This window comes from Mercenaria mercenaria, chromosome 16 (assembly GCF_021730395.1).
Source record: "Mercenaria mercenaria strain notata chromosome 16, MADL_Memer_1, whole genome shotgun sequence".
Taxonomy (NCBI): Eukaryota; Metazoa; Mollusca; class Bivalvia; order Venerida; family Veneridae; genus Mercenaria; species Mercenaria mercenaria.
In genome coordinates, this window is record NC_069376.1 from 44,134,938 (window position 1) to 44,161,606 (window position 26,669).

At 34.0% G+C, this 26,669-nt stretch overlaps 1 protein-coding gene across 2 annotated transcripts in view; it reads left to right on the top strand.

Annotated features, from left to right (window-relative positions):
- Positions 1-26,669, top strand: part of LOC123540271 (uncharacterized) — a 135,825-nt gene that overhangs the window by 39,272 nt on the left and 69,884 nt on the right. For both annotated transcript variants that reach the window (XM_053526894.1, XM_053526895.1), the window contains exons 2-5: positions 2,519-3,163; positions 4,284-4,352; positions 4,444-4,839; positions 7,465-7,719. In XM_053526894.1, the coding sequence (XP_053382869.1) occupies positions 2,533-3,163; positions 4,284-4,352; positions 4,444-4,839; positions 7,465-7,719 (1,351 nt within the window). In that variant the 5' untranslated portion in view covers positions 2,519-2,532. The remainder of the gene's footprint in view (positions 1-2,518; positions 3,164-4,283; positions 4,353-4,443; positions 4,840-7,464; positions 7,720-26,669) is intronic.

Below are 26,669 nucleotides of genomic sequence, written 5' to 3' on the forward strand. Positions count from 1 at the left end.
GAATTTTTTTTGTAGATGTAAATACGTTTTTTCCATTGACAATAAAGTGGGTGGGGTAATTATGTCAATATGTGCAAATGAAAGAGAATTGTTAGTGACATTTATGCTTATATAATACTGGCATCACCTTGTATTCATATTAACCTGTAACACCTGAAATCCCTATAACATTAAGTGGGATATTATATGTTTCATAAAGTATCATCATTTTTCTAATTTTACAAAATTTCAGTAATACTTAAGCAGTGGCCCTATAAAATGAAAACGAGTTCGGTGACCTATGTTTTTTCTTCTCTTATTTGTCTTGGAAACAAATGTTCTTCAAGCTCACAGAGTATGAAAAAATTCTTTACGTTAGAAAAAATTCGCTCCTACATCCTTAATATCAAAAGTCAATAGGATTTTTTTCCTGTCCGGTCATGCAAAATAGGATTTAAATATCAGTTTGCACAAATATTTCTCTGGATGAGACAACATATCATGCACAAAATCCGGGCCCTAGGTCCAAGGTCAAGGTCACACTTAGAGGCCAAAGGTCAGATACAATAATAACTTTGTCCGGATCATTTCTTCTTCAGGCATGGAGGGATTTTGATGTAACTTGGCACAAATGTTCACCACCATGACATGGATTGTCATGTGCACAAACCAAGTCCCTAGGTCTAAGGTCAAGATCACACTTAGAGGTCAAATTTAAGAATGACTTGTCCGGAGCATTTCTTCTTTATGCATGGAAGAATTTCGATGTAATTTGGCACAAATGTTCACCGGCATGAGACACCCTTGTTTTTAGAATTACGTCCCTCTGTTGTTACTATAAATAGGTTATAAATAGATTATATTGCAACTTTTTTATTACTGTATTATTATTGTATGCTTATCGGATCCCTCTCTGTGGTAAATGGAAAAAAGGGACCCATCTCTGTTAGCGCACAGGATCTTCTTTGTGCAAACAATGAACCGCTTTGTATGGGAGCTGGGAAAATCGAAATTTTCATTCTGAACACAGGTTTGTGCATTTGTCCTTTAAATTGAAAATAAGTTTGCAATTTCACATAACATGCATATTTAAATTTAAATTTCAAATTTACCTATACCTTAGTGATCACTTTTAAACTAGAATTTGTATAATTTTATCAAAATTCTAACACTGATGTTGAGGGTGCTGGTACCGATAGAAAATTTGCAAAATTGCACCGACCGGGAGGAATCCCATGCATTAGCGAAATCGAAAGTAGGGCGTTGAATGAAAATATAATGAAAATAACCACATAAAATGTATTTACAAAGTAGATTGGATGAACAGCTTTTCATCTAAGGTACTAGATACTTGCTATATTCAAAAGTCGTATTAAGTTTCATAAACCTGGCCTGAAGTTCACCCGAGCTGGTACCCTCCGTCTACATTCCATCTTCATTCGGACATGTGACAACTGATAAAACAAACGTAACGATAAAAAAGCAAGGATATACGAGTATAGCTACGTCTTCCCGTGATACATATGTCTTTATGCACAAACCTATGTTCAGGACGAAAATTTCGATTTTCCGAGCTCCCAGACAAAGCGGTTTATTGTTTAGCACAAAGAAGATCCTGTGAGAGGGATCCCTTTTTTCATTTACCACAGAGAGGGATCCTATATGCATAAACACCGAGATATTTGAATCGTTGTAAAATTAGCGCCGGTAAGATAGTATAATCAATTGAAGTTTGAATGTAAATAGTTGGAAAAAAACAACACTACATTTTGTTGTATAAAATAACATTTTAAGACCATTATTTACACAATATACTGACAATGAGACATAACACAAGAAAAGGTTGATGGTAATTAATACTTCAGATCCAAGTATAAGTTAACTGAATTATATGTATATCGAAATCGGCTCTATTGTAAATGTGTAATTTTGTATTTTTTTTAAACAAGGTTAAGGTCGTAAAATAAATAAAATGTAAATGTTACGGTTGGCTTGATACGGTGCCCCTAAAGTGACATGTTACACACATTTTTTCCAATTAGGTAATGTGAGACTTTTTTTTATTTCGTTTAAACGAAATCATTTCGTTTAAACGAAATAAAAAAAAGTCTCACATTACCTAATTGGAAAAAATGTGTGTAACATGTCACTTTAGGGGCACCGTAACTTGATAAGTGTATTTATATCTTGTTTTCTACTGCGACACTCAGTTTGTACAAATATGTTAAACGTTATCGGAAGTACATTTCTCAAATTTGACATTCGTTTAGACAAATATATTGTGAATGTGATAAAGAGTAAAAAATAACTTAAAGGTGAAAATTCCACAGATCGCTCAACATGATAGTAATGAAAATGTTTGCAAGCTCGGTTTGACTGAGCCTATTCATTGACGGTAGCGGATATGCAAGCTAATGTCCACGCCCTATAGACCCGGGATCCAAAGAACGGACCTCAAACATAATAAAACTGTGCATACATGTTAATACAAATACAATCATTTAAGCAAGGGTTTAATTTCATGTTGTTTTTATTTCAGAGAAGTATCTTAAAATGGCTACAACAGAAAATGAATATTATCTCAGATCCATACTGCTGCTTGCAGAAGGTGGTTCCTACATTTCAAAAAAAGTATTATACAGAGAACATTTTGGAGATTTAGACAAACTGCTGAAAGGTTTTGAACGTGAATTAAAACATGAGTTGCACGAAAAACAAATAGAAACACTATTTCCACGAACTGGAAACACTATTGTGGACACATGGGACCTTCAAATGCTAATTATAGTAGTATTAAGACTGTTTCATAACTCTCTTAAGAGGGAAGATAAAAAGAATTTACGAGTTCTAAAATCGTTGCGGAATGAAGTTCAAGCACACAATCCTTCAGCAACACTTGATGTAGTTCAATACGAGAATATCAACGACCAGCTTACTGATGCATTGACATGTTTAGCTTCAGGCTTTGATGAGCATGTGCAACAGGAATGTAGATTATATATAAACAAGTACACATCTGGGCCTCTTGATGTTATGTCCGCTAGAGAGTGTCTAAAGCAATTACAGGATAACGATGTATTGTTTAAACAAGTGTTGGAGAAGATCGAAAGTTCTAAAAATGACATATGTGCCACACAGAAGAGTCTATCGGACGATGTCAAGAATGTCAGTCAACAGATGACAGGTATCGACACTCTCTTTATTTTCTGTTGGTTTTACCGTCATATGGCGACTTTACAGCTACGATGGTGGAGAAGGACCCCAGGTGCCCCCACTATGCATTTTTTAATCATGGGCGGGCACCTGGGTAGAACCACCGACATTCCGTAAGCCAGTAAGCTTGGCGGATGGTTTCCTCACATGAAGACTTCAACGCTCCGAGTGAGGATTGAACCAACATCGTTGAGCGGCAAGTGATTTGAAGTCAGTGACCATAACCACTCTAGACACTCTAATATAAATAAAACAATGTTTCTGTAAACGTATCTGACAACTTCATGTTAGTAACAATGTGGCAGGTAATACCTGTAAATCACATGTGTTCCATGGTACGGAATTTAGATAAATACAAAATATAGTTGTAAAAATAAATTGTTATCATTTTCAAGACTATACTATTCATATGACATCTCTCTGGAAAGTGTTTAAAAAAATATTGTCGCATTATGTTAACTCGAAATAAGCATTATTATTTCAGGTTGAATTGTGAATACACTTGTCAGTATATTAGTACAGGTGAACATAATCGCATTTTATATACACAACAGGATATAACTACGTTTTATTACCGCTTGAAGATGCAACACTCCAATTTGATATCAAAATTTTGAATTATTCGGAATTTAGAAAATACTTAGTAATTGCAAAGAAGATAAAATTATTTTGAGCATTTTATCTTTAAAAGCACACTCCAAAAAGCGTTAGTCATGCTTTTAAAGTTTGATGAAAAAAATTAACTGTATTTTATATTACGCACATTAAAATATTTACTTAGTCAAAACTGATATATCATTTTCGATATCTGATATTAATTGTTTTTTGTTTTAAAGAATATTGAAATTTTATATTCATCGGGAGGCATGTTCCACTCGTACTATTGACGCAAGTTGGTCATTAAGTATCTCCAGTAGTTGGTAATTAATGTTCCAGTTTTTGGAAGTTGAAATCATTGTCAAATGACGATGATTTTTGTGTACAGGAAGGAAATGAAGATTGCAAAACCAACGACATGACATTCTAACAAACATAATATTTCGATTAGTATTCAACAGCATATGAATTGTTTGATACTTTCTCTGTTTTAGATTTTGAAAAGAATGTGATAGAGCATCTGCAAAGACTTGATACAGGAACCTGCAGTAAGAAAATCAAAGGTAATATAATGTATTTTGTATTGCTTTGAAGACAGTTTTATTTATATAATTACGCATTACAACTTACAGCTATTCAAAATTTGCGTTTCAGTCTGTATGCAGGTGGAGTTATCGCTGGGCGGACCAACAACAGAATGGGTCCACCTAATGGAAAGAACACTCGATGATGTTTTTAATGAAGCATATAAAACGTCCGGAGAAAAATTTGAAGACATCAAGAAAAGAGTAGAGGAATTACTCAAAGATATCAAACAAAACACAACAATCAGTTTCAAAGGCTCAAAAACGATGTGCATCATTCTTATGTTTGAATGCGTCACATATTCAGGGCTGTTGGATTTGCTCCAATATCTAACGAGTCAGAAATATCGAGGCCGGCTTAGTGCTTTAGCAGAAACATTGTCGACGCATTTTAAGGTTGATATTCCAGTAACGGCTACTTCTACAATCTCACCTGCATGCTTGCAAAATGCGTTAGATAAGTTAGGTAAGTAGATGTCAGATTAATTTTTGCCTGTGTATCAAATTCATTTTAATTATTTATTGACAAAACAAATATTCAGACAATTAAAACGTAACTTCAAATAATAGTAGTAATGTATATAGTAAATGCTTTCAATTTATTTGATAAGTTTTTAATTTTTGTGCCCCCTCCCGCCATGAGTGGTGGGGACATATAGATTTGCTCTTGTCCGTGCGTCCGTGCATCCGTCCGAAGTTCGTTACGGGCCTAGCTCAAAAAGTATTTAATATAAATTGATGAAACCTTGCATGAGTCTTTATCATGATATGAACTTGCGCACCTCTTAATTTACGTCTGGCTCCGCCCCCTATTTTCTGAGTTATGGCCCCTGAAATAGTCAAAAATGCACACTTTCACCTTGTGACGCGCCTAGCTCAGAAAGTATTTGATATAAATTGAAGAAACCTTGCATGAGTCTTTATCATGATATGAACGTGCGCACCTTCTACGTTTTGTCTGGCTCCGCCCCCTATTTTCAGAGTAATGGCCCCTGAAATAGTCAAAAATGCACATTTTCACCTTGTGACATGCTTAGCTAAAAAAGTATTTGATATAGATTCATGAAACCTTGCATGAGTCTTAATCATGATATGAACTTGCGCAACTCCTATTTTTCATTTTGGTCCGGCCCCTATTTGTAGAGTTATGGCCCCTGAAATAGTCAAAAATGCACATTTTCACCTTGTGATGCACCTAGCTCAAAAAGTGTTTAATATAAATGGTTAAAATCTTGCATAAATCTTTATCATGATATAAACTTGCACACCTCTTATTTCTGGCTGGGTACACCCCCTACTTTTCAAGTTATGGCCCCTGAAATAGTCAAAAATGCACATTTTCACCTTGTGACACGCCTAGCTCAAAAAATATTTTCATATAAATTGATGAAATCTTGCATGAGTCTTTATCATGATATTAACTTGAGCACCTCCTATTTTTTGTCTGGCTCCGCCCCCTATTTTCTGAGTTATGGCCCCTGAAATAGTCAAAAATGCACACTTTCACCTTGTGACGCGCCTAGCTCAGAAAGTATTTGATATAAATTGAAGAAACCTTGCATGAGTCTTTATCATGATATGAACGTGCGCACCTTCTACGTTTTGTCTGGCTCCGCCCCCTATTTTCAGAGTAATGGCCCCTGAAATAGTCAAAAATGCACATTTTCACCTTGTGACATGCTTAGCTAAAAAAGTATTTGATATAGATTCATGATACCTTGCATGAGTCTTAATCATGATATGAACTTGCGCAACTCCTATTTTTCATTTTGGTCCGGCCCCTATTTGTAGAGTTATGGCCCCTGAAATAGTCAAAAATGCACATTTTCACCTTGTGATGCACCTAGCTCAAAAAGTGTTTAATATAAATGGTTAAAATCTTGCATAAATCTTTATCATGATATAAACTTGCACACCTCTTATTTCTGGCTGGGTACACCCCCTACTTTTCAAGTTATGGCCCCTGAAATAGTCAAAAATGCACATTTTCACCTTGTGACACGCCTAGCTCAAAAAATATTTTCATATAAATTGATGAAATCTTGCATGAGTCTTTATCATGATATTAACTTGAGCACCTCCTATTTTTTGTCTGGCTCCGCCCCCTATTTTCAGAGTTATGGCCCCTGAAATAGTCAAAAATGCACATTTTCACCTTGTGACAGGCCTAGCTCAAAACGTATTTGATATAGATTCATGAAACCGTGCATGAGTCTTAATCATGATATGAACTTGCGCATCTATTTTTTTATTTTGGTCGGCTCCCTATTTTCAGAGTTATGGCCCCTGAAATAGTCAAAATTGCACAGTTTCACCTTGTGATGCACCTAGCTCCAAAAGTATTTAATATAAATGGTTGAAAACTTGCATAAGTCTTTATCATGATATAAACTTGCACACCTCTAATTTTTTGGCTGGCTACACGCCCTATTTTTAAAGTTATGGCCCCTGAAATAGTAAAAAATGCACATTTTCGACTAATTATGTGCCTAGCTCAAAAAGTATGTAATGTAAATTCATGAAACCTTGCTTGAGTCTTTATCATGGTGTGTCCTTGCACACTTGGCATTCTTCCTGAGAATCTTGGCATTTATTACTGAGTTATAGTCCTTGAAATAGCCAAAATAGTGGATTTTTTGTTAGTGATGCTCATAGCTCAAACACTATATGGCTTAGAATAATGGAATAATGAATCCTTTTCATAAAATGTTTGTTGAGGCTATACCCCATTAAGACTGCAAACATTTGAATTATTTCCCCTTATTTGTGACAAATGTACCAGCTATCATCTAAAGCTTCATTTTAGATATATATTTTGAAGGAGATGGTTGTGTTTAGCTTTTTCGAAAACTTCAATTTGTTACCAAAAGTAGTTTTATGTAAGATATATCTTGCGGCATTAAGTAGGTTTTGGTGGTGTAAATAAACACACAAGAAGTAACGCGATTTATATAGGGAACTATATTTTATTACATATAATTGTAATATCTTTACTGTAAATCAAATTCAATCTGAAATAAAATATTAATTAGACTTTCCTTTGAAAAAGGCATTAGAGAATGTTTACAAAATGACACAAATTCTACTGCAGAGCACGAAAATGAAAAACAGGAGGCTGTAAATTGTCACAGTCATCCGAGTGATGAATCCAAGAAGTCATTAAAGCTGCTGATGGAATGTTCATCTGTAAAAGACTTAGTATATCTCTGGGAAATGTTTCAAAAAGGTGGTGCTGCAGAATATCTGGACAGAATAGCTGATACGCTTTCTGAATGTTCCGGAGAGAGAATAACGTTGTCATCGTCTATAAATCTGGAAGAATTCAAGGCAGCACTGGAAGATACAGGTGAGTATCAATGAGATAAGGTTTCTTAGTCTAGAAAATATGATCAGATTCCGAACAATCCTTGAGTGTCATATTTAATATAACTTTGATTTTATAAAAGTGTTTAGATGATTGCAATCAAATATTATTTATTATTGTGTTTGTTACTGACCCTCTACGGAAATATGTAAGGTCAGTATGCTTTACAGAGGGCGAGGCGAAAGCATACTGACCCCACATATTTCCGTAGAGGGTCAATAACAAACCCAATAATTGACTTGTTTTACCTCCCATTTTACTTTATCGTCATTTTTTATACCGAAAATGCAAATTTCCGCCATTTTGAATTGCAATTCTCATGTAGGGTCACCCACTGACCCTCCACAGAAATATAGAGGGCAACCACGTGACACTACTCAACAATGAAACGGCTAGGATCTGGTGGGAGGTAAAACAAAATGCCGTAGATGCTTTTTCTCTTATAAATGCATACGTATACAACACAGAAATACATTTTGGTATTACTCATACAGGTAAAATGTTTTCGTAACGGGGTCTCTTCCGTGCTTTGGTAATAACATATTGTATATATAGCGCAATACTGTATAGGTTACAATATACCAATTCAGTTCCTTTTTTATTTCATATAAACAATAAAATCTTATAAAATCAATAAGAAAACCATGTATAGTCATTTAGTCGTAACATGTCTTCTTACCGAAAATAGAAATATATTGAAATGTTATGTTACATAAAATTGCCGTTGAGCGGTTATATTACGCGTATGTAGACATTTTCTCATTGAATAAAACTAAAACCTTGAAATTTCCAATGAAAATAGTCTAAAACTTTTTTAAATATAATAAGCAAAAAACTAAACTTTGCCAAAATTATAACTGGCACATACTCATATGACTCATTATACCAGATTTCATCAACAACATGGAGTTACATTTTGGACTACTTCACATGTAACACTGAGAAGTCACCTCCTGTTTGGTGTAATCAGACTTGTATATACATCACTGATATAGAGTCTATAGCAGATCATTAAAATTAACTGCAATAAATAGAATTATAGTCACCTTCCAGTAGGAGATTTTCTACTGCATGGCAATAATTCATTCTATTGCTAATTTCTGCTATATCTAAAATTAACCATTACTTATGCGAGATACTTAATCTGCTATCACATGTATTCACCAGATAATCTTGTTGTTCAATGATTAGGAAACATGATTTGACATCTTCTTTCCAGAACAAATCTGAAATTCCATAAAATTATTGTATCAATTAGTTCAACCTGCGCACTTTACCAAATTGTCTGCCCGTACGATATCGAAACTCTAGAAGTAAATATCTGGGAAAAATATTACAATCATCATTAATGACTATGAAGTGTATCTATTACAAAAACACGGACGGACAATTAAAATGCAATATCCTACCGGGGATATTAAAGAAAAAAGATATTGTTATCTAAATACAATTATTAAAGACACTTAAATTGCTTCTCCTGTCGTAATGTCTTTTTAAAGTAATATTCGTGAAAGTGACAAGTGTAAGTAGATTCAGTGTACACACCAAAGTCTTTAAGATCGTAAGGTTGGACGATTGAACATGCAGTTTATCATTATATGCTGATAACAAAGTTCTAATGCCACCGTAGATGAGATAATAATTCTCTTATTCTCGACCATTTGTGAAGATGACTATTAACATCACTAAATTATTGTAAATGTCTTTATTATATATCTCTTTAATTTGCACGGTGTGAACGTATAAACTAACGCTGTCACTAAGTTTGTCTAACTTTTTTTGCCAGTTCAAAGTGCATGAGACTCTTATGTTGGAACAAGCAAATTAACAGGTAAACAAATTATATGCAAGTGCATATCGACATTTGACTTCATTAACCGACGTCACGTCACCTGCACTCTGGACGTTTGGTGAGCCATAAAATACATATAGAAAGCAGTGTTACACATGTTTTGTTGGCGTTCCTACTGAATGATTACTGTGGTTTTATGAAGCTATAAATAAATTTTATTAAGGATGTACGAGCGTTTTTAAGGATATCCGCCAGATTGAAAAAAAAACACTGTTTCAATATATTTCTTCTTAACAAAAGTTATGTCGGAAATAAATGCAAGATCATCAAAATATGGCTAAAATTGTGCTATTTAAACAAACAGATTCTACTTGTTGCGAAAAAAAATCACAATTACTTTTGACTGGCGTCTACCTTAATTTGATGTTAAATGCACAGTGGGGGTAAATCTATTTAAATAGATCAGGCTGTTCTGATATTTTTCTGACTAATGTATAAAATCATAAGCTACAACTCAAATACAGGTTTTCATCATATTAATATGTAGCGCTTTATATTATCTAGTAAGTACACATTGAAACAAAAAGAGCTAAAAAGTTTTTAAAGGTTTCTTCTTAATATATCTCTTAGATGCACGGTGTTTCAAACCTTTTTCTTTCCATTATTAATCATTTCTTGTCATTGAAGGAGGAAAATATTTTCAAAATCTTACTTTTAGATTTTATTTGTAAGTACGCTTTTTCAATCAAAAAATAGTGAGGTAATTATGTCAACATGTAAAAATGAAAGACATTTGTTTGTGACATTTATTCTTATATAATTACTGACATCACCATTTGTTCATAGTAACCTGTAAGACCTAAAATCCCTGTAAAATAAAGTGGGATATTGTATGTTTTATAAAGTACCCTCAGTTTTTCAATTTTATTTAATTTCAGAAATGCTTAATCAGTGGAAGAAGAAAATGCTCTATTAAATAAAAACGAGTGCGGTGACCTGTTCTTTCTCTGCTCTTAGTTGTCTTAGAAACTAATGTTCTCCAAGGTAACAGAGTATGAGAAAATTCTTAATTCTAGAAAAAAATTGATCCTCCATACTTAAGATATATCCATGAAAACGTGACTATTAATGTAGACTGTTTGTCTTACATATCTATTTTAGTATTGCTTCATGTCATCAAATCGAGTCATATTTTACGGGAATGATAAACATAGTTACAAATTTAATAGTATGCAATGACGTGAGTATCGCTGTGTTTACCCAGACTTAACAGGGGTAATGAGCATTTGTCCTTTGTGCATTCGTTTGTCATCTGAAATGAAAATTAAGCGGCCGGAAGAAAAAGTCACCGGATGTTAAATCGGCATGCCTCCAGATCGTTCGACAACAAAAACAATTATTTTTTTAGATATCTTGAAATAAATGCTATATTTCTTAAGAAGACTTTAAAACGTACTTACTTTATGTTACGGAAACACATGAGAATTTGCTGTTTTTACTACTTTTTACAATGAAAATAGAAAAGCGTTTGTCACGCTTTTACTCCAGGTGAACTGTCTCGATTATATATATATATATATCTATATTTTGAAGTCATTATTCACTACTTCAGCTATAGCGCTATTGGTTTCGACGACGAGAAAATGTCTTTATTGCCGCGGCGGTCCGGAGTTCGATTCCCGACGCGGTCATCTTATTTTCTTGATTTGGAATTTTTAAAATATTTTAGAAACAAAACTCATATTCTAATGTTCATAATATGACCAAAACTTCAATTTGAAAGAAAGATTATTTTTAGCCAAATCTGAAGGCATGCTGCTTTAAAATTTATACTTGTACACGTATTGGCAGATCTTTTATTTAAATATCAATCCTTTTTAAACTTGTTAAACTACAAAACATTGTCAATGTAGACAATGCACTCTAAAAGTTTTATATATAGGAGTCAGTTTTGTCGCGTTCCGTCCCGTCGCGTCGCGTCGCGAAATCTATTATCTCAGTTATTACTAAATGGATTTGATTCAAAACAGATGTTTCACCTTATCACCCGCATCATGTGACACAAGGTGCATAACTCTGACATCACTTTGTCATGAATTATGCCCCCTTTTACTTAGAATTTAAGGTTAATTTTGATGCATTTTCACTATATATCATTCCGATTGGCTTAGAGCCGAAAAGAAGTAACCTTTTTTTTTAACTTTTGTACTGAGTTACTTCCCCTTAAATTCCAAGTATTAGTCTTTTTTTAGAAATTATATTTTTAGATTTTCAATATTTTAGGTATTATTTTTACTTTTTTATTATTAGTCGTAAAAAAGTAAACACATTTTTCTGTGGAAACATGTCTCGGTAAGACACTTTTTTTATTCATTTTTAGTGTATCTCTAATATTAGAGATTTGGATATTTACCTCATCCTTCATCCTGGGCACATATACTAGTATTAATTATATGTGCCTCGGAAGCCCAGGATGAAGTACTCCAAAGACGAGTGAAATTTTTTTAAGTAATAAGTTTTTTTACGTTTTATATTATTCTAAGTATTTTTAAAATTTCTTATGGCTGCCATTCTTCTGTGACAAGACCGTATTGTGGGGGTGTAAGTCACTCCTGTGACAGTTCTAGTTGCAGTTCAAAACCGTGTCGTTCTACTTACGCGTTGTGATATTTAAAGTTAATGTATTACACACTTAACAAATTCTTATTATTATGGTTATATATATGTATATTTAAAACAGATATATATGTTGTATCCATATTTTTTATACATTATACTCGTAGCAGCTATTTTCATTCTAACAAGGTTTGCTGTCAGTTATCATATATGTTGATGAAATATAAAAGGTAAGGACAGATTTCACGTAAAGACTACACGAAAAATACCATGCTCTGTATTAAAGGCTTGAAGACAGGCAGGTCTTCATAAGTGTATGCATATTTATAACTGTTAGGGGTACCAAGTATATGATTTTAAATTTCTCGCAAAATTTGTTTCTTCAATGTATCAGATAATTTTACCCTGCTTTAAAACTTTAGCATGAACTGTAAAATTCATATCATAATGTAAAAAAGGAAAACGTATATGGTACTAGTAACCTAATTGTCCATTTTTTAAAAATTTTATCAGGCTCTAAATCATATTTACTGTCAAAATGCATTTTCCTAAATTATTGACATATCTTTGCAGATACACATTTCGCTCGTGTCTGACATCGTCTAGTTTAGACATGACACTCTTATGATTTTTATCGTATTCATTGATTTCAATAACAGCGATTGACTCCAGATTTAGAAAAAAATATGAGTGTATTGCTTTCATCTGAAATTGAAATTAAGCGGTTTGGAATTGATGTCGGATTTTAATGGAAATGTTAAGATTTATACTAAAAGTCTGTTATTTTAACTGGGAACCATACGCCACTTTTCATGGAATTGCACTCTGCGTATAATTAATTTTATAAAGTTGCAAATTGTAATAATTATTACAAAACGGGTTGGGGTGTTAATTACAATGTGAAATCAGCATTGCCACCCATTTTGTAATAAAGTTGGAAAATGTTATAAAAGTTCTGAGTGTGTGTAAACGAATTTGTTTCATATTTCTATTGTTCGTTATGTGAATAGAAGTCAAGGAGGTGAAGATGTCATGTGTCGTACTTTTGACAATATAACTTTTACTAATTATATATAAGTAAAAGAAGGCAAGTAGTAATAAAATCAAAGTGGACATTCATTAAATGATAAAAATTGTTATAATTATCACAAAACGGGTTAGAGTGCTAATTACAATGTGAAATGGACATCATAACCCGTTTTTTAATAAAGATGCAAAATGTAATAAAATTTCTGAGTGCGTGTAAACACATTTGTGTCACATTTCTAAGGTTCTTTATGTGAATAAATGTGAAGGAAGTGAAGTGATTATAACAATATGGCCTTTACTAATTATATATGGTAAAAGGAGGCAAATAGTTAGCAAATCAAAGTGAACATTTATTAAACCATTGATTTTCAGCTTGTATTCACTCATTTATTTTTAAGTGGGTTGTTAAATAGATAGAAGAGCTTTGTTCGTTTCGCTAATTAGCCCGATCAGAAAGAGTTGATGTTCATACTGAATTCTGGTTGTCATCGTTACCATTTTAGAAAAAAAAAATACAAATTCAAGCACTGATTTGATTTTTAAATGATTTTGTACCAATGGTCTTCAAGAGACTTATATGCAAAACTAATTAAAGAATAGTTTAAATCACCTCTTGGACTAGTCATATAATTGCCTCTTTGTGCCTGTGTTATTTCATAAAATTAATGAAAATTTTAATCCACTCGGCCTTATTACATTATTCCGTTGATTTACTTGCATTGGTAATATTGACAGAAGTTGTACTCCGGTAAGCTACGCAGGGCCTTCTTGTTTGACTCGGGACCGAATGAATGAATGGCACAAAGCGAGTTGTTTTTTCTCTCCCGTCCCCCCCCCCCCCCCCCCCCCCCTCCCCCCATTATTTCGCCATAGCTTTTCCCTCTTACATTTTGTGCACAAAATGAGAAAAAAACTAGCCAGTTTTTTTTCTTCCCTGGTTATTTCCCATCGACCCCCAGTTTCTTTTCCCCTTTACCTTTTTGGAACACAGAATAGACAAAAAACTAACCAGTTGGTCCCCCACCCCACCCCCACCCCCACCTCAACTTGGTTCCCCTCGGTTATTCCCCCTAAACATACCCCATCTAGTTAATGGGAGAAAAAACTAACCTTTTGGTTTTTTTCTCCCCACTCTGGTTATGTTAACTGTACATAGCAGTCTCATCAGATAGACTGATCAACAAAAATGCTGAACTAGGTGTAACATGTAAGAACTAAAGTACTAGTGAAAAAAGAACCAACTAATCATTCCGGTATGTAGGTTTTATTCATACATGCAGATACATGCACACTAGGGTTGAGGTAGGGTTGGTTGTTGGGGTGGGGGGGGGGGGGAGAACCAACTAGTCAGTTGGATCCCCACTTCAGTGTGTGTCATTCAAAAAAATTCAGATACATACATAATACAAACTACAATACTAGGGGGAAAGAACCAACTAGTTAGCTTTGTCCCTACTTTATGATCTATTATTCAGACATGCAGAAATAAACATAACTACAGAGGAAATAACCAACTAGTCAGTTTCTTCTCTCTGATTTTTGTACAAAAACAAAGGTGGATACTAACCAGGGGAGTGGGGGGGTGGGGGTGAGAAAAAGCAACTGTTTGTTTTCTTTTTGTTTGTTATTTATTTTGTGTACAAAAAGTATAGATAAAACAATCTAACCAAGGTGTGGGAAATATTTTTTTCCTTTTCTTCTGAAAAGAAAAATATAGGGGGGTAAATAGGAGGAAAATCTAAACGGGGGTGAAAAACAACTGGTGAGTTTTTCTCCCTTGTTTGTGCACAAAAACTAGGTGTAAAAATCGACCAGTTGTTTTTTTTCCACGGGGAAGAAATCCACCGGTTGTTTATTCCCCGGGGAAAAAGCTTACTGGGGATAAATGGACCGTTACATTTATGCAATCGTTAATAATGCATATTAAGCATATCTGTGTTTATTGAAACGTTGTCTGTGAAAGTCAATGTGGGTTTACAGATAATTATGCAGCCACACGTTCTTAACCGTTTACCTTATCCAATAAAAGGCAAAATGTATACCGTTAACGGTTGAAAACGTGTAAAGGAATATCTTTTTCCCAACACTGATCTCCCTAAAGACTGGTGGCCTCCGCGGGTCAATGAGGTGACCAAAATTATTGTATACATTTAGCGGCTAACGGCTGGTAACAATCGAGCCACCACTAGGACCTATCTCATCCTCATCACCCGTGTTCTTTGCAAAGTTCCTAATTATATAATGGAAACTGTTACGTAATTTAGGCACATCTAGAAGGTTTATACAATTTGTAGCAGAACGGGTTTATTCAATGAAAGTTCACGTTGATTTGCTACTACTTGCCTTCTTTTACTTATATGTAATTAGTGAAAGCCATAGTGTCAAAACAAAGACACATGACATCTTCACCTCCTTCACTTTTATTCGCATAGTGAACCATAGAAATATGACCCAAATGCGTTTACACACACTCAGAAATTTTATTACATTTTGCAATTTTATTACAAAACGGGTTGCGATGTTCATTTCACGTTTTAATAAGCACTTCAACATGTCTTGTAATAATTATCACAATTTCATTGATTTATTGAAAGAAAATCTGGAAAGTAGATCCCTCGGAAGCACCGAGAACAAGGCAAACAGTGAAAATTGCAGACTCGGTTTGATTGAGTCTGTTCATGAGCAGTAATAGTTTACTTTGATTTGCCAATTAATTGCCTTATTTTAGTATAATAAATATAATAAGTGTAAACATATAGTCAAAAAAAGGAAACATGACATCTTCACAACTTTGACTTTTATTCACACAGATAAACTTGGCCGAAATGACAATTACAGGCACTAGAGAAGACTTTTATATTTTGCAAGTGTAATACAAAACAGGTTGTGATGACCAGTTCACGCTGTAATAAGCACTTCAACCCGTCTGTTGATAACTATGATAATTTCGTTGATTTAATGATAGTTTAGTATAAATTGCCAATTAATTGCCTTGTTATAGTTTAATATTATAAGTAAAACATGTTGCCAAAAAAAGGAATCATGACATTTTCACCTCCTTGTCTTTTATTCAAAAATATGACTAAAATGACATATTTACAAACACTCAAAACATTTTATTACATTTTGAAACTTTATTACAAAACGGGTTGTGATGTCCATTTCACATTATAATAAGCACTCGCACCCATTTTGTAATAATTATAACACTTTCAATGATTTAATGGAAGTTCACTTTGATTTTCTAACTACTTGCCTTCTTATACTTTTATATAATTAATAAAAGCCATATTGTCAAAAGAAAGACACATGACATCTTCACCTCCTTCACTTTTATTCACATAGTGAACCTTAGAAATATGACACAAAACACTCAGAAATGTTTTTGCATTTTGCAATTTTATTACAAAATGGGTTGCAATCTTCATTTCACACTGTTATTAACACCCCAACCCGTATTGTAATTAGAGGTTGTTATACAGTGCTGGTGTGCTTTAAGGCGATATTGGCATACTAGGAGGGATATTGGCCCGCGGGCTATAGCCCAAGGGCTAATACCAGTCTAGTATGCTAGTATCGCCTTAAGGCACACACCCGCCCTGTTTTATAACCTTTTTATTGCATATGTTTCACTTTACTGTTAAAAGTGAAAACGAGATGACTTAATATCTTTGGATGTTTGCTGTTTGGACTAACACTTTTAAATGCTAACTTTGAAATAATGTTTGTTTCTAAGTAATGTTTTAATATATTTTACAATGGTACATATATCTTCCGGCAAACCAAGCATGGCCATCAGGCATTTATTTTAGACTATTAATTTTGTATATGCTTTTAAAATAGAAGTGTATAATTAAAAGAAATACACTCATGTTGATCAATATGAATGCTATTTTTTGCTAGTGTATTTAATCAAACTTAATCAAACTGATGTTACTGCTAACAATTTTGAAACCTGACAGAGTTTCCACCTTTTCTATTTTATTATCATAGTAGCGTTGTTTGTGCCGTGTGGCGACCGCCGTAAAAAGTCTCCCCAAACATTCAATCAGGGCTGTTATTTTTCGATCTTCCCAGATCGTTCAGCACGACTTCTATTTCGTGTTATTTGTACTGTTTAGTTTATCAGCTTTAACATTTCGGCCTGGTGGGATCAATACTCCCGCTTTCATAGTTTTGGGTATTGTATAGTCACCCATAGGATATTGTGCCTGCTTTTTAATTTTGCCTTTTGGCAGTTCCTGTGATATGAAGGCTCCCATTTCTAAATTCCAGTTTGTTTAGTTCTGCCAGTTGTTTTCGCGTATAGGGCAAACCTATTATTTCAACTTGGGACCATACACCGCTTTTCATGGAATTACACGCTGGTGTATCATTGAAGGTTCCATGTGCACCGCCGTATGAGTACATCTGCGGATGCCTATTGTACTTGTAGCATGTGTAAATGTTGCGTTCTGCTTAACCCGGGGCTAGAGGGCGTGGACGGTAGCATACATTTCCACTACCGTCCATGAATAGGCTTAATCAAACCGAGCCTGCAACATTTTCGTTTATGTCGTGTTGAGCGACCTGATACACGCCTCACAAGTAAAATTTGCTTTAGCACTTGCCCTAATGAACAGCCTCGTAGAAGGCATAGTTTCATGATCTGTCGGAAATACGTTAAGCAACAGGTTTAATATATAGTGTTTGCTATACAGGGCTAGCACAAGACTGGTACACCTTATCACCTTTCAGTATGTACTAACAGGTTTATACCCCGGTGGTGGCTTTGCTATTGACAGAGCATTTTTCAAAACAGAGCTTTTAAAAGGAAATGATTCACTAGCTTGTTTAATAATATACTGACTTCTGTTCTCATTTTACGACTGTTAATATACATTCCGATGTAAAACGGCAAATATCAAGTTTATTAGGGGGCAATAAGACTATTCAAATGCAATGCCACTAAAGAAAGCTAACTGAATAGATAAATGACATAACCAAGTACAAAAGGGCCAAGCATTTTAGTAAGACGTATGTTTTAGTAACAGAAATTTCCCCTCTTCTGATGCTAAATAACACTAAAATACCTGCTTACATTATGAACTTAACCATAACTTGCTAAGTCAAGTCAAAATAGCAGCCTATATATATTTCTTTTGAATTAGCAGGAGAATCTTTTAGCCTGTGCATTGCATGTCGGATAATCAGAGCGAACAAGTGTTTGAAGTTTCATTTCATTCTTAAAAATTGTATGTGAGGTACCTGCTAACATACCAAAGCTACATCAGTATTTGCTAGCTCAATGAAGCGGCATAACTCTGCGATGACGTTAAAGTTAGACCAGAGTCAGACCAGGGTTTCAGAAACGAACGACTTGGATATCTAACTAGCCTGGTACTCAAACGTTCTTACGCTGCATTTCAAAACTCGTTTAAACCTACCTGTCAGGATATATAGTGTTTCATTTTGAAAATATTCCATGAAATAAATTCGTTATTAAGAGTAACACGTTTTCATACACCAGTACCAAAAAAATAATTACTCTAGATACAGTGTTAAGTTCGAATCGTTTATACAAATCTCTTATTAGCTTAGATATTTAGTTTTAGTACCTTCAGTTTATTCCTTTCCCTAGAATGCAATCCATACAAAAGGTAACCTCTTACATCCCAGAAATGAATGAAGGAGATGTTATTGTATATGGTTTTATCAACTTCGAGACCGAGTTTTCGTACAGGAATGTGAATTACCTATCCAAACCGGTGCATATACCAAATCCAAACCGTTAACTGTTTTGATTACCTGTATCCAAACCGTTACACACTTGATACATACGGTTGACTTACGATGGTATATTTTCGCAAAAATTCTATACTTTCAGTTTCGAAACCGGTGACAAGATAGGTGAAAATGTTTTTTCTTTCTTCTCAAATGATTTTTCTGATGATACAATTGCAAACGTTTTGATAATATCATTTAAAAGTTTCGTTTTCGCATCTTGATTCCCACAATCTGCACGTTTTATCACAGATCCAAACACACGGCTACTGGTGTAGTTACCATACAGTGAATATGTCAAGCATGCATCGTCCAACAATCAAAAATAAAGTCCAATTGTTCCTAAGATAATTGACATCTCTTTGCAAATGCTTGTTCCTTTTGTGTCTGACATCTAATTTACAGATACTTTGACGTGCATAATAAGCTTAAGACTTAAATCATATTCAATGACTTCAGTAACGACGTTTTCTCTAGATTTTGAAGAAATGAGGTGTACATTTTGTTATTTATTGTTATTAGAAATTAAAGATAAGCGGTGAGGAAAAAGTTTTCGGATGTTAATGATTATGTTTACTTTTATATTTGTATATGTACATATAAGATTTTTTTATTACACATGTATATCATATTAAGCGTTTCAATTTCAGAACATTTGAAATACAGACAATGCACTATGTTGCATTTTAAAGTCAACCGTGTTTTTTTTTAATTCATAAGTTTGATGTCTTACATAATTTAGCATATTCTTATTATTATGATTAATGATACCCTACACGCATGCAAACTTAAACCACGACATATCTATTTTATACGCTTATTCTGCATTGTGTATTATTCTCTTAGCGGTTATTCTGTCTTAGAGTGATGGTGTTAATAGTTTCGGGAAAACGTAAAATATCATTCTCTTTATTGAAGACTTCATGAGGATGATAGCACTGATGAAGATAAATATAAATCTTGTCATGACTTGAGTAGACGTACTATAAAGGATTCCAGACCATGACTTTAAACGTGTACCAAATGTTGTTTCTGCAATGCATCAACGCATTTAAACTTGTTTTAAACCTTTAAATGAACGGTAAAAATATTTTATAATGTATAAAATGAAACTATAATAAGCTAAAATACAGTTACCTATTGATTCATCTGTCAAACCCTGTATCATCCCACTGTTAAACTTATTTTTACTGTCCAAATACGTTTGCCTAGATTATTGACTTCTTTATGCAGATATCCGTTCCGTTCGTGTCTGAAATCGTCTAATTTAGATAGACTGAAAAATAGGAATGAATACATGTAGCTTAAGATCTTCATCATATTTAATGACTTTAATAACCACGTGTTCTCTAGACTTAGTAGAAATAATGAAGACATGAATTTTATCTGTTTATGTACTCGTAGGAAACATTTTGTAGGAAATTTCACTCTATAACATTTATCTAAAGAATTATACAAGTCATACAGATTCTGAAAAATAACTGAACTACAAAATAATGTTAAACAGTTCAAACAGAAGCATACGAAAAACACTGGGAGTGAGAAGAAAACTCACACAGAATCCTCAAACTGGGCACGGGGCCTGTGCGAAGCATTTTGAAACACCAACTGCGGTAGGACACCCGCAACCCCCATTACAATTTAAGCCCAGGGACCCAGATTATCCCGGCGGCGGGGACCCATTAACTTGCTCTGCAGGGGTTGGTGATGTTCAAAATGTCAATTTTTACAAATCTGATTGTGAGAATATGTCCACTTACAACTCAATACTGAAAAGATTCCAAGACATGAGCATACAACAAGCTAATGCATATCACCACAAAGTAATATTAATGGAATTCTCTTCTAGAAACCAAACCCCACAGGGAATGTTCACACCAATATACCCAGCTTTACGACAGTCTATACAAAGACCATTTAAAAACGAACCTAAATTTATAGAACAACTATCAAATATTGTTTTGACTTGTGCAAAGGGGGTCACATATCTGTAAATAGATAATTGGGAGGAAACCGCCTCCACATTAAGAAATGAGGTGAGGACTCTGAAAGATGAATAATACGATATGCAACATTATCTAGGGAACATGACTCAGGATAGACCTACAAATGAACTGAAAAAACGGAGAGGTATATTTGTAAAAGGAAGAAAGAATTATCAAAATAAGAATAAGAAAACTTGCATCGAGTGAAAAGAGACAAATTGAATCGCCTTTCATAACATAAGACATAAAACGCCGAAAATATGAAATCCCCAATAACATGTCAAGGAAGAAAAATCACATCACGCTACGACGTTCAGCAGCCTATCTGAATACACAAATATGCAAAATCAGCAGGAATCCGCTATCTCTGCAACCGAAAATTGCACACCGCAGAATTCTATGACAACAGCTGTATTATTGAAACAAGATAAAAAGGATAATGATTGCAAGGTTGAAAAGTCATTAGGCAAAATAAAATTGCACATACAGGAGAAAAGTAAAAATCTAAAAAAACAATAAGACAGAACTCAAAATGACACATCTGAAAAACAGATGAAATTATCCGCTACAGAAAAAAACAGACCTAATAAGCAGTTCAAACACTCAGACACAAGACTCACATCTTACAACCAAACAAAGTGACCTCTGGTCAGAAAGCGAACTTGATTACGAGCAAATATGTGTAACACCAATACGCAATCAGTGTACTACAGACGAAGCTGAGAACTTTCCCTTTGGATTTTCATCTGACAGTGATGACTGCATTGAACCCAGTCCGTCCGAAACGGATAAATCGATATATATGATTGACAAAAATATACTAAAGAGCAGTAATACTCCCACAAAAACAACAAATAAACTGAAGGCTACTGAGAACGCCGCATATTTTGGTGAAAAGAACATTAAAATATCTCTCTCAGACACACAGATATCAACAATAATAAAACGAGTATTTTCAGAAGATAATCAAAGTTGACAATTACAGGAATTAGGTTCAAAAGGTGAAAAAATGAATGAACTAAACAATCAACTTACAGCCAAGAATGGATATGATAATGATAAAAAAAAAAGCCTGATGCTGCCACTAAAATAAAATTAAGGGAAAATGACTTCAAACGCATGATTAAGAGTTTCAATGCAACATAGAAGATAAGAAAAAGAGAATCTTCAAAACGTAATAAACGGAAAGAAGCAGTAACGAAAGCAAAAAAATCATAACTAATCTATAAAATCAACCATTTAGTGATGATGACATTATTGTACTCGGGAAAAACTTGAAATTTGTCACGATACCCAAATCGCCGAAAATGAGAGAGCTAATGTTTAATTTTGATTGCTTTGCACAAAAAATGAAAACAAAATTATGGGCATTTGAACGCAAAAATAAAAAAGAAAAACAACCATTCACATACAATCCTTCAAAGTCAGATCGAGTTTCAATAACAATATGCTAGAAAATTTTCTTACAAGAACCAAAATTGAATGGCTGGCATGCATGATCTCAAACAAAAAAATGAAAAAGCGAACATACTGCGAGTATGCAATAATATAAAATTAACAAAAAGTTTTTCAACTTTTTCGAACGAAATAAAGGTAACGTTTCAAATAGATTTCACGCTGCATTGAAGACACTGGTAAAAAATAAAAACATCTTTATTAAAAAAAGCGATAAAGGCAACTCAACTGTGGTAATTGATAAACAGACATATATCAAAGAAGGAATGAGACAATTAAATTCTAGTGCACATGACAAAAACATTACAAATGACACAACTCCTGAAATAACTACAGAAGTACACAATGTACTACTGGAACTATTAAGGAAGAATGAAATTACGGTAAAACGATTCATGTACCTAAACCCCAAGTACAAAAAAACACAAGCAGCTGAATTGTTTATATTAAACAAGATTCACTCAGATCCGCCAACTAAGGCCAGACCTATAATATCGGCGAATGATTGTCCTGTTGACAAAATATCGGAATTTGTAGATTATTTTCTACAGCCATTTGTATTACAGCAAGAAACATACATTAAGGATACGTCCGATTTCATCAGAAAAGTAGAAACATTGATTTTACCCTCCGACTCGCTCATCATTACGCTTGATTATGAAAGTATGTAGTACATAATGTACACAAACATTATTCATGTTGAGGCCATTCAAATGGTTGCGAAAACGTTATCGGATAATACTGCCCACTCATACGTAAAATGTATCAAACGTCCATCAATGGAATCTTTTATAAAATTATTCGAGCTTGCGATCAAATGCAACAATTTCAAGTTTAATGAAAATAATTACTATCAATGCCGAGGTGTGGGACACAAAGCATCACCAACTATATGTAATATAGTTATATATCATCTCGAGAAACGAATGCTAGCTATGGCAAACAATAAAATAAACACATGGCTAAGATTTAGAGATGACGTATTTGCTTTATATAATGGAGATCAAAAAGACGCCGTATCCTTTCTATATGACGCAAACATGTGACATAGCACATTAAAGTTCAAATACCAAATATCAGAAACGGAAGGAATTTTTCTAGATACTATCGTATGTAAAGGCAATCGCTTCGCAAAAGAAAATATTCTTGACTTTAAACCATATGTTAAACCGAGCGAAAATTTTCAATACATTCACAAGCAATCCTCACATCCGGTATCAGTATTCAAGGGGCTAATTAAAGGCGAACTCATAAGATTCGTACGTACATCTACAAACAAAGAAGATTATGAATCACGAGCAGGTCTGTTCAAGGAAAAACTCCTACAGAGAGGATACAGAGATGACGAATTCAATATGATGTACGACCAAGTAGAACACACAGACCGCCAAAAAGTACCTTTACGCTGAAAACAAGAAAAACAAATTACACCAGCCACAAGTATTAATACCTCCGTACAACCCACACTTACATGGACTGAAAAATACCCTATTAAAACACTGGGATATGATAGAAAAAGATGAATATCTATCTAACATTTTTGCAGACAAACCAATTATTGCATATAAAAGAGGAAAAAATTTGAAAGATACTCTGGTCAGGGCTAAAATTAATGAGTCAGAACAGAAAGATGATGCATTGAGTCAACTTGTTATGCTCGCGGCACAAAATATAGATACGTAAAAGTAGAGAAAATAAAACTAATCTAGCCTACTAGAAGGTATAACACATGTCATATTATAAACAAAAACGTAAACTGAAAACAACTAATGAATTAGAGGAATTATAACACTGACGATACAACGTCAGTTAATTAAAACGTATACAAATGACACGTTTTATTAAGAAACATTTATTTTGGAAAAATTAGAAGTAAATGAGTAATTAAGGTCATTAACTATAAACAATTCACCCTTAAGCATCGATGCTCTAATTAATGAAAATAAAAAAAAATAACGTGTAACATTTAATATACGCCTTAATACATAAGGCCGGCCGGTTACAAAAAGGTTTAAAATAGCACGCGAAAAAAAAAAAATATTCGCACAAGTAATACATAAATAAGTAGGAGAGCCCACGATGCTATATGTATAGAACAACACAAATACAAATAAAACACGAAATAACGGAATTCTAAAAAAGTGTTGTTTCGAAAAGCACATTGATAGGGAAAAAGGCTTAAATTACAAAATAGTACACAACAATCTTGAGAGAATATTGCCAACACTTGTTAACATGCGCACGCAACTCTATAGTCCAACCGTTAGATAATATCCCTTAGGGTGGCTCACTGAAGTGACCAATCAAATGAGACACGCAGATCACCACAGGGAGCTCTAATCGACTATCTGACTGGATACTTTGCTTAGTCCAATGAGAACGCTTCATTGATCACTGTGAACAAATAGAGGCAGCCGCCAAGGAAAGAGAAGAAAAACCAGTCGATGAATCTTCGATGCTTGCACAGGACGTCGCGAAAATGATGCAACAACAGCAAACTGAAACAATGCAAACTAAGGTTGCGCTGATCGCTAAAACGCTTAAGGAATCTATGGCAGAAACAAACCAATAGATCTCCGCTTACGGGAAAACGACCCAAGCCCTTTTCATGGCTACCATATCACTCCGGGAGAACTACGTTCCAACGTAAGTCATGTCTCAACGGTATCATGTGACATATCTCCACGATGTCTCGTTACGGTATCGCTCAATATCACGCGGCATATATAATTTTCATTTATAATAATTACTTTGATTATATTTTCTTGTGTCTTTGCATGAACATGTATTCAGGTTTTAATAGTCTTTGGATAAATTGATTAAAACATTTAGATTTAAAAACAATCGTCTGTTACTTGAGAAAATAGAAGTGTTTTGCTATTTTCCAGAATAAAATCGATTGAATGCAATGTCAGGTTTAATCTTAGAAATATATTTTTGCAACTGCTTTATCATAAACAGGCAATATTTATTTAATATCATGTTCCTCATTCTAACCGATGATGTTACTAATTCTAAACGCGACATATACAAGCGTTACCGACACTCACCGAAGTCGCGCGGCTAAACACATTACTTCAATTCGGGTAAAATATACCAGCAAGTCTAAATGTGACTTAATAGTTCAAAGTGTGTAGTATTTTCTATCCGGTTTTCATTTAACGTTTTCCCCAAAGATATATTAGTTCAAATGAAAGCAAAATGTACGCGGTGGCAGAGAGTTGACTTATAATACTACTGCATGCGCACACCTTTATTATAATTAAAGCTGCAAACAGATCTTATAGAAGCACATACGCAACGAAGCAACATTAAGTGAGGATGTAATTGTAGGGTACATTTGTATCAGATTTATATCGAGAAATATGCACGCTTTTACAGCAGAAATACTACAATAAATACTACAAAACCCATCTGACACCCCGTGCCAGATTGCTCTCGTTCTTTTAACGACAACTAGCGTTTTATGCATTGATTATATATGGTATTATTTATGTGAACTACGAAATACCAGGTATCTTGAGAGATTCTCTCCATCCCTTTTTCATGAAGTATATTTCTCGGTCCAAAAAGACAACAACGTTATTTTACGGAAAAAAACATACCATTACGCTAAAAACGATAAATAGAATCTACTAAAATGGAACTTTGTTATTGTGCCTCACTGAAATGTCATGACGTCACTTCAGCTTATGGACGCAATTTCCCGCGCTATGCGTACATACCCTTCTATAAGAAAGAGTGTTGCAAATAAAGTCTTTATATTTGCTTTTATTCTTCTATCAATGGTAAAATACGGTATGCAAAAAATAATCTGTCAGAATAAAACGCTTAATATTTGTCATGGATATGAAAAAAAAATCAGTCATGTGTTTACGAATCGAATAGAAATATCCGTCATCGGGACACCTGCGCCTTGTTTCGAGTTATGACGTCTCAGGTTCCTGATACATTCGAAAGTAATCCTACACCCAAAGCTTATTTTCAAGCGCATAGTTGAGAGGGTAAGTGATTCGAAGTCAGCGACCATTGGCCTCGGAGGCCTTCACGTTATAACTTACTATGGGCGCACAGAATATACAATGCCAATTTTAATTATTTTTGTAAAATTCATACAAAATTCTATTATAGATTTTGCGGATAATACATTAACTCTAAAAGAAGATCTTTTTTAAAGGAATCTGTTGTAACAAAACAAAATCTTTTCACAAGAAATAGGGGGAAATGTAAAACTATCCGGGATTTAAAAAGTAAATTAATTAAAAATATCTCATTAAATTAATTGTGAGTTT